The following is a 10,127-nucleotide window of genomic DNA, read 5'->3' as shown; positions in this document are numbered from 1 at the left end:
TATAAGTTTTTCATTGATTGTGTTATATCTTTAGCTCTCTTAAAATATTATTATATGGTAGTTTGGGTGTCTATAAGATATCAAGAAAACATTTTAAGAGTATCCAGAAAGTATAAGATTTATAAATTATTTATTTTTCAAAAGTATAATTTCAACATACTATGAGTACATATCAATAAAATATCAAAGGGTATCAGTATCTAATATGGATACGTGAAGGGTCATTGAAGTATTAGTGCCTCATTAGTCCTATTGGAAACTCCCCAGAGTCTTTGTTTTCATCTCATACACTAGCAAAGAATACCTTCAAAATGTTGTACTATGTGTATAACCTCAACTAGAGTTTTTGAATGTTTTGTTTTAAATTTTGTGAATTTATAGGTTTATGTTTTGTTAGCTTTGGCTACCTTAGATTAATTTGCTGAGTTAACTTGACATATGAGCTACATAATTGCCCTTGTACACTCAAAGCTTCCCATTGATCTAAACTCAGCTTTTCCTTGCTCACTTTTTGTCAAGCTTGTTATGCTTCTCAGCACTTACTAAGGTAAAAATGTATTATAAAGTTTTGGTACATAGTGAAGCAAGGTACTTGGTCTTATACACTATATATATATATATATATATATATAGAATACATTACATGCTTTGATCAGTGAAGAAATGATGGAAATAAAACAGACACATCACACATTGATATTTGATAATGTCATGAGAACATCAATAAGAATTTCAATTTCCTTTTAAGCAATGTCTTGGTTGAGTTTTTGTGAACAAAAAAGATAGACAATGATAGCTTTATTCTCTTAAATGGGTTTTTCAAGCTGGATTTGAATTATTCAAAGTCCAAACTGCTTCTCAAAGGATGAGGGTCTCAGAAAGAAAATAATGTCAGCAAAACATTACCAAAAAATTATAAACTAAACAGTAATACAAAAAACAGGTAAGGAGTAAAGAGACTCAAACCAACTTACCTACCTCTCATAATATACAGATTAATATGGTGGTGATACTTCTACTATCACTCAACAGCTTTTTAAGGCTAGTAGAAAAATGCAATTATCTTAATCAGACAAATAAGAGGGGCTGTCAAGTTCTGCCATGCTAGCTGAAGCAAAAGACTCATTTGAGTCCATTGTGGACAGGGACGAAACAGTATCTGAATCTGAGACAACTTCATCATGAACAATGACGTGATCTTCATCAATATCGGATGGCTCCGATCCTGATGCCCCAAGCAAAAGCTTGTTTATTGCTGACTTTGCAGTTTCGACAAACCATTCATCCTCGGGAAGTGCACTAATCGGTAAGAAAATTGGTTGATATCAGAACCCATTGAACAGTATATGTAATGGGAAGGAATAGAAAGCAAGCATGAAGGTCAAGGAAATGAAGAATACCTCTGTGGGTCTATACCCCTAGCAGAGAAGGTCCTGATGGCACGAGCAATAATAGCAGACGATATCTGATGAACATGTCGAGACTGATATCCCGCGTAGCGTGCAATTTCAACAGTAAAATGCATATCAAGAATTAACTGCAACAAAAGGTCAGGTATGGATGAAAAGATGGCAGATAAAGAACACCTATCCACTATATTTAAAATACACTGTAATAGAATAACTCTCTTAATAACTTTCTAAAAGCAATGACTAACAATAGCTTAGTATTATTACATATGATTCTTATAAAAAGTGGGCTTTATTATTACATCATGATACTATAATATAACTACTAAAAAGAGAAGAGCTTTATATTTTCAATTATGGTTGATGACAATTGCTTGAGATGCAACCGGATACTCCAATCATTGGAACACCAATGGGGAAGCAGAAAAACAATGTTTTTTGTTAGAAATTGTGAATTAACCATGACTTGTGCAAAATGATGCATCAATGCTGTGTACCACAAAACCTAAGGCCTGACTACAGGCAATGGTCTTAAGTGAGAAGACCTCTCAGATTCTTGTTGGTTGTTGAATGTTCACAAATGCATTTTAGCAATTAAAGAAAATCATTTTAAAACTCGGGTTACATTGGATGATTGATTTTGGACATAAAAGTATTAGTATTTCTTGTAACTTGAAATAACATGAAAACATATTTAAACAAGTACCTGCTGCAAACCAAGTGGTTGTAGAGGAGCTGAAGTATCCTCTAATACACCCCAGAATTCTTGCTCATCAGACAACCACATAACAACAGTCTCTGTTATCCTAGCAAGCAAAATTTTCTGTATTTTATCTTTCCCAAGTAATACATCTCCAGCCACAGTTGCTAATTGCTGCAGATTTGCAAATAATGCCTGTAGACATAGCTACACATGTCAGTACTAAAATAACAACACAAGAATTATATATGTTAAAAATATATTAGGCTTATTAGTAGTATTAGTAATTGACCTATTAGTGCAGTAAACATGCCCATTAGGTTATTGTATCAGTGTAACATTCTTAACATCAACCACATAATATATTGTTAGCCTTAGCTGTCATTCTCACTTTTCCCTTTTCTCTGTCAAAATCTTAAAAGTTTCAATCGACCATCAGATAGCATTCTTCTCTTCCCCCATAGTTGAATAGCAGAACACTATAAATTGGTGAGCCAATAACAACCATAGTGTCATTGAGAAACTCAATTTCTAAAAATGATTATATAAACACATGCAATCAAGAGGAAATGTTACCAAAAAGGGAACACGAAAACACAACTAAGCAACAAATATTAGAGGAAAAAACAACTTCAGCAGCAGAAGAATAAGAATAATGACCTGAAATGGAAGCGAAGGCAGAGGGTGAGAATCCCAGTAAAGATCATCTCTGTTATCATTCAAGTAAATATGTGCATTCAATCTTGTATTCCCCTCTCCTGAATAGATGAAATTCAGGACATACTGCCGACAGAAGTGATCTCGAAGTTTGTCAAAACAGTGTTGAATATGTTTTCTCCACTCCTTTAATTCAACACTAGAATTTGCATTAAGCACATTTTCCTTGATTCCACTATTTGGTTCTTTGCTTTCACCTTGCTGCATCCATGTTGATAATATAGTATTTGGCAACAGTTCATCCAATATGATAAATGCTATGCCTAATATAGCAAGTTGTTCTGAGTCTGTCTCAGCTCTGAAAGGCACAGCCTCTTTTAGCCCTGGAAGGATGTCATCATCAGAAGGACCTGGTAGCGCTTTGATGAGAACATCCATGTATTTATCAAATAACTGAGAAATTCTACTTAGGACACTTCCTCCGAAGTGCAAACTAGCTAATGGTGTTAGTTGTTCCAATATCTCCTGTATTTTGAACAAGTACACCATTTATGTTAGAGTCGGACAAAGCAAAACTTCAAGCATGTTCACTCATGCATGAATGGAAGTATGTATCTTACTTGCACACACAAACTGTGATACACAAACTTAACAAGTGAAGATACAGGCACAGAGATGAAGCTAGAACATTATGATCACTAAGGAAGGGTCCATCTAGATAAATGGGTTAGCCGTGCTCTTATTCAATGTTGTATTAAATAAGCTAAAAAGAGTTTATTTTCAGAAGCGTCGTTGACTAGCTTATCGAAATACGCTAAAAAGAGCTTTTAGGAAGTTTATAAGCTATTTTCACAAGCTTGTGAATATAAGTTGTTCTCGTAAATCCAAATAAGCTCTCTATAAGCTCTTCAAATGCCTGCTTAAACAAATTACTGCTTGCTATCCACTTCAATCTTGCTATTAAACACCCTTTGAAAATCCAAATCTCCTTCAAAGGTTAAGTCTCTTGTTAGGACCTAGGACAGGGTTGGTTAATAGGTTTAATACTAGTTATATGCTACAGGGTTGTAGAGCACATAAACACTCATTATCTTGATGTCTTTTTGTGTGGTTCTGATATGGAATTCCTGATTCTACATTGTTTTCAAGGCACTGTTGTTTGCAGTTTCAAGGAATTTTGAATGTGTACTCTAGGTTTGCAGCCATTCTAAGTAATCCAGAAGGAAGAAGGCCAAACCCCATGTTGATGTCTAAATTTGCCAGTTTTTTTGGTGCATTTGGTTAGGATAGTAACACTCAAACTTTCCAGGGTGTTTGATATTCATTTATTTATTTTTAAATATCCCCCATTATTGGCATGTTGTCTTTTCTCCTAAGATTACTAAAAAAACAAAATGGAAATGAAAAGGTCAATTCTTGGTAAAAGATAACCCTCTACAAACATAGACAAGTTGAGCAGTAAGGTAAGTTGTTCATAAAACATGCATACTTTTACCAAGAATTCCTTTTGTATGATTTTCCAAAAAAGTAATCAGCCATAGGGGGGAAGAAAAATATGTGTGTATTCATGGAGACAGGCAGGCATATGAAAGTCAAGTTATTGACATAACTGCAAAAGTATTCATATATGATGTTACACTATCATCAGCACACGTTACGATAAACTGTCAAAACTATACTCAATTCCTCATGCATCACAGAGAACCAAGACAAGCGCTAATGACTAATGAGCATCGCTGTGAAGGAAAATTTACTTAAGTCTAAAACCTGATACACATCATGAAGACTTCATTCAATACTTTCTTAAATAACAGGCTTATTATAAATTTTATTCATGTTAGGTTATTAAGATGACGGTCAGCAGCTTGCTATGTTCTGAAATTAATTAATATAACTCCAGCATAATTCCAAGGACAGAGAGCAAGTGTAAAATGGAAAAGAAAAGGAGGAAAAAAATTCAAAGGAAGTGCAGAAGGCTTTCCTCATCAACATTAATTTTTCTTATCCTGTCTACAAAATCTAAAGAATGATAACGAAATATTGTCCATTTGATAATAGCCATATCATAATATGAAGTTTACTTACTTCAACGATGCACATAAATCGCATTCCAGTCTTAACAAGCATGCTATTTGATGAATTTGTAATAATAGCAGAAAGTGAAGATGCAAACTGTGGTGACAATGGGAAGCCTTCAGCAGATTCTGCCATGTCAAGAACTACTCTTCTAGCACGTCTGAAGTTTGACTCTAAAACTTCTTCAACATATGTACGCAATAGCACCAACAATAATTTATACATTTTCAATCCTTGTGTCTCCAAGATTGAGCAGTGGTTCAGACTAACCTGAATGCAGATGCTAGCAGCACGTAAGGCAGAAACAGTCTCCGATGAGGGTGCCCTTTCCTTCACCAATCTTAAAAAATATTCAATTTCCCACTCTGCCCACTGAACTATTCTATTGGTATAAACAGGATTATCTCCAAAAATCAAAGCAGATTCCTTTGTTGTCAGTGATAATACAGAAAACACAATCTTAGATAATGTAGAAGGAAATGTTTCTGGACAGAGAGAACTTGAGGGAAGCAAAGCCTCAATTCTCTTATGGAGGTGAGACCCATAAAATTTCAATAGTAGTTGATGTGCTCGAGGACCTTTTCCAAGTTTCATTAAACCATGTAAGGCCTTCTTAAGCTCAGGATAAGAAACAGAAGGTTGTTCAGCAATTCCAACTAGCTGGCCTTCTAGCACTGCCTTTCTTTCCAAGAAAGCAGACTTGTATGTTGAAACTTCATCTGAAGAGTTATTCCCTGTGCATTTAAACACATTAGAATTTCTTTCCTCCGCATCTAATGCCTCTAGTGCTTCTTCAAACTTATGTTCGGCCACAAGTACATCAATGTCTTCCAAGAACATTGCTTTCTTGTCATTTATCTCATTTGATAGGGGCTCAAGGAGTTTAGATATTTCAGGCTCATGTTCAATTTCAGTAACAACTTTGTTTGACTTATTCCACTCTTCCAACTCCTGGCAAACACCGGTCATTAAATCCTGTACAAGAATGCCTTGAGCTGAGATGTGCTTTTTCAGCTCAACCAATTCATGCTTTACTTCGACAGCCTCTTCAGATATCCTAAAACATCAAGAACAAAGAACAAAACATTAAAGGTGAATTGTTCACCCCCTACCAGAGTGAATTAAATGTTGAGTATGTATTTCCCCTTTTTGGGACAGCTATTAAAGGTGAGGATCTAAACAAGTCTCACATTCCTCCTATAGCCCCCATTTGAAAGATAAAGATATAAAATTTAACTGAACAATTCCTAAACAAGAAATTACCAATCAAAGAGCTAAGTTTGCTATCTTCTGTTTCTACAGCACAATCAACAAACAAATATACTGTGTTCGGTTTTATATAGAGTAAAGAAAGGACGAAAAAAGAATATTGGTTAGCACAAAAGCTATGGTGCACACAGGTATGAACAAGTGACCAATCACCAGTATATATGGGTAGAAGTTTGAAGACCAATACAATGCATCATTTACTTTAAAAAAATTAAAGTGGTCTCATTTCCAGTACTTGTTTGTGCTGGTACTTGTACTCGTATCAGTGCAATATAAAAAAGTGCACAGATATGTTGTCTTGGCATTCCTGACAAAGTAACTTCATAGAATTACGATGGCGCATAAATGCTACCTGTAAATGGGGGAATGGAAAGGATCAGGAAATTTTAAGGTGGATTTTATGCTACCTCAAAAATGCCAAGAACTTCGAGTGCATATTGACAGATAAGTTCTCCACAGCATCCTTCAAATCTAAGAGCTCACAACAAAGTTTTCTAATGCCCTGAAAGGATCAACAAGTTTCATCACCATCTTAGGAAGCATGAACAGTGTCATTGATGATGATGTTAATCATGCTATCCAGTAATCACTATAAGGGAACTCACAGAACAAGCAAGAAAACAAAATCAAATTCTATACTATATATTTATAACAGAGCTACAACATGAAACATTGCATTTTTAAATAAGAATAAAACACATGAAACATGAAAAAGAACATTGCATTCGTCACATAAAATAAACATATACTCTTCATTGCATTTTATCATAGGGTAAAATATCATAAGAAAAAATGCAGTCACTATAATAGTAGCACGGTAGAGGTTTTTCCTTTTGTCTAAAACCATGCTTCAGGACAAACCAGAGAGATATTGGTGGGTAGTGGGTACACAAGATTGAACATAGACTAGCAATTCTCATATTAGTACATATATACTTGTATCCAAGTATTTAACATAAACTAGAATAAAGTATAAGTGGATGGAAAATATGTGTCTTGCTACGGCTAAATGTGTAACTATACTTACATCTCATGTTTTGCTCAGAAAATGAGGACCCTAATAAAACTCACTAGCTATGCATACCAAAATAAAAATCAATTTTGAGATACCAATCCCATTAAAAATCAATTCTGAGATACCATCACATTAAAACCAAAAAAGGACCAACCACTCAAATCCATCCCAAATAAGAAATGTGCCCTCCAGTTTAGCTCCTGAGAAATGAAAAGTACGAACTTTTCGAGACAAATTTTCGGGACAAATTAGTCTCTGCCAAGGAATATTTTAACAACTATTTGAGATTGTTGAAAATTTTCATTTCTCATAGACCAAATTGGTGGGGACACATTTCTTTTATAGGCTAACTTATATATTTACTCACATAAGAATTAAGATGAACCCAGACAAAGCTAAATAGTGAGATACCTCTGAAAATAAAGAACCTTAGTTATAACAGATAAATAACTTAATTCATTTAACAACAAAAAAGCTTAATTGGAAATTAATATCAGGGAAACAAGCACAAATAAATATGAGGGCTATTAAAGAGTGAAGATGCAGTTAGTTAGAGAATAAAAATGATAGAAACAAATGAGCAAAACCTAGTTATGAGGATAGAGGCCACTGTTATAGTGAAATGAAAGAGGGAGAAAGGGGAAAAAAAGAGAACCTTTTCAGTGTGAGATTGGTAGAGAGAATCAAGTTTGGATTGAGGAATGATGGTCTCAATGGAAGGGAAATCATCTTCTTCTTCGCTACTCTCCATTGATGCTCACTTCCCAAGTCTGAAAGTGAGGACAGAATCCAAAACAAAACGGATGAAAAATACACCTCTTTAGTTCCAACTTCCAAGATGCTTTCATTTCTATTTTTTGCTTTTCAATAATGGTAAAAAAAACTTAGTGAGATCAAATCAAAACATAAAAGAAAAAATAACATGAGAAAAAATGTATGAGTTAATTTTGCTAGATTGTCATTATATTTATTATTATTAATTTTTAAATAAAAATAATATAGTTTAAGTAGTTAATGTGCTAATTATATAGTAATATAATTTTTTATGAATATTATACTCGAACAATAATTAGTGATGATTAACAAATATTCTTACTATATTATTTATGAAAAATATTTTCTTGAAACTACTCCCTTTGTATTTTTTTTAGGAGAGTTGAAATCATTTTTTTCTTTTATATTCCTTAAACAGTATCTATATCTATATTATATACTTATATCTATACTTCTATATTATATACTTATATCTATACTTCTATATTATATATAAAGATAAAATATGGTGTAATTTTTACGATGGTGTAATTTTCACTTCATATTTTACCCTTAGCATTATTTAATTTTTACGAAAATCATATAATCCTAAATAATCATCACCAATACATTAATTAACCACATTTATTACTTTAAATTAAACATTATCATAAATACAAAAAGATATAATATAAAGTACATCAAACCCAACAAATATATTCTAATTCTAAAAATTGAAATATATAAAAATTGAATATGTAGTATCATGGAATATTAACAGGCAGGCATGAAGTGCTTGTACACACTAATCTATACTTCTATACTATTAATAATGGGAAAACACAAAATAACCACTCATCATGGTGTAATTTGTGTTTTCCTATTTTACCCTCAATATCTTTTTATTTCTACCAAAAAACCATATAAGATTATTTTCTTATTTTATCCTTATTATCATCTTATTTTAAAAGTGTATTTAAAAAATAGAATATTAGATCAATTGAATAAATTCAACCGTAAATTTAGCGCAAAAAGTTATATTTGAATTTATAAAATACAAACTATACATTACAAACGATAGGAAAGCGAGTTAACAGGCACGACAGTGCATGTCAACACGCTAGTATATATAAAGCCAAAACATCTTATAACTACTTACACACTAATATTTTTTTTTACAATTTTATCCTTCTAATTAACTATTACTATAATATTTCTCACATAATATATACTTATATACTATATATATAGTCAAAACTTCTCATAACTATCTACATATGGTATAACTTTTTTGCCTATTTTACCCTTCTAATTAACTATTACTATAATGTTCTCTCCCATAATATATATTTCTATATCTATATCTATAGTATATATAAAGCCAAAACTTGAAATAACTTCCCTCATGGTGTAATTTTCATTTCCTATATTGCCATTAACATTATTTAATTTTTACAAAAAAACTATATAATCCTAAGAACTACCATCAATACATTAATTAACCACATATCTCACCATAAATTAAACAATATCGTAAACACACAAAAAATATAATATAAAGTACACCGAACACAAAAATACATTTTAATCGGTATTGAATTAGACTAAACCTTATTTGAGTGTTAGTCTTGTTTTGTGATTTCCTATTTTGTGGTAAATTTTCGTAATTTTCTGTGACGGAAAGTTTTTGAGCTGCTGTCGGGCCCAAATTCGGCCCAATAACGTGTTTTTGAGTTCCTTACCTCAGAATCGAATTCTGATTGCGCCATTGACTTTGAAATATTATTTCGAGTCAAGATAGACATCAAGTTTGTCCAGAACGCATTTCTAATTATTTTTCACTCCGAATTCCATGTTTCGAAATTCTAACCGTAAACCGAAATCGGGAGATTTTTAATATCCGATCGAGTATTAGCCGACAATACTCGAGCTTGGTTTAATCGAGAATGTATCATCGAAAATGTCACATCACTTTCATGTAATAAGCTTACTTGTTAAACAAGCAAAAGTACATATCCTCTTACACAAAATCCCCTAAATCACTCAACAATTCCTCTAACTTCACCACCATTAGACACATCACCTATGCTAGTCTAGATCTACTTACTTTGCATTAAATTTTATGATTTGATGAGGGTGAGGCTCTCCTATAAATACTTCACCTCATTCTCTCATTTTTACACTAAATTTCCTATACAAACTAAGGTAGTATTTTATGTTTCTTCTTCATCTTCTTCTTATACTTCAT

General features: G+C 32.7%; 1 protein-coding gene across 2 annotated transcripts; it reads right to left on the bottom strand.

The window, feature by feature from the left end:
* Nucleotides 700–7,956, bottom strand: LOC109333176 (exocyst complex component EXO84C-like). 2 transcript variants are annotated; one of them, XR_002105986.1, is made up of 8 exons: nucleotides 7,782–7,956; nucleotides 6,519–6,613; nucleotides 4,852–5,899; nucleotides 2,770–3,291; nucleotides 2,116–2,304; nucleotides 1,401–1,537; nucleotides 975–1,299; nucleotides 700–857 (listed from the first exon to the last, which is right to left on the bottom strand). XR_002105986.1 is itself a non-coding variant. In XM_019568502.1 (7 exons), exons 1-7 carry the CDS (start codon nucleotides 7,875–7,877, stop codon nucleotides 1,065–1,067), a joined length of 2,322 nt encoding a protein of 773 aa, XP_019424047.1. In that variant the 5' UTR covers nucleotides 7,878–7,956; the 3' UTR covers nucleotides 952–1,064. The 2 variants fall into 2 exon arrangements, 1 of the variants encoding a protein (XP_019424047.1); XM_019568502.1 differs by lacking the exon at nucleotides 700–857 and having other exon boundaries at nucleotides 952–1,299.

The sequence above is a fragment of the Lupinus angustifolius genome, chromosome LG18 (genome assembly GCF_001865875.1).
Source record: "Lupinus angustifolius cultivar Tanjil chromosome LG18, LupAngTanjil_v1.0, whole genome shotgun sequence".
Lineage (NCBI taxonomy): Eukaryota > Viridiplantae > Streptophyta > Magnoliopsida > Fabales > Fabaceae > Lupinus > Lupinus angustifolius.
The sequence above is the reverse complement of the archived record's forward strand: the minus strand, read 5'-3'. Positions and strand labels throughout refer to the sequence as shown.

Excerpts from the sequence above, each read along its gene's own strand:
- LOC109333176 (XM_019568502.1), bottom strand. The coding sequence starts at position 7,877 with ATGGAGAGTAGCGAAGAAGAAGATGATTTCCCTTCCATTGAGACCATC. Across the intron at positions 6,614-7,781 it reads ACCAATCTCACACTGAAAAG|GGCATTAGAAAACTTTGTTG; the intron begins GTTCTCTTTTTT and ends TGATCCTTTCAG. Across the intron at positions 1,538-2,115 it reads AACCACTTGGTTTGCAGCAG|TTAATTCTTGATATGCATTT; the intron begins GTACTTGTTTAA and ends CTTTTGTTGCAG.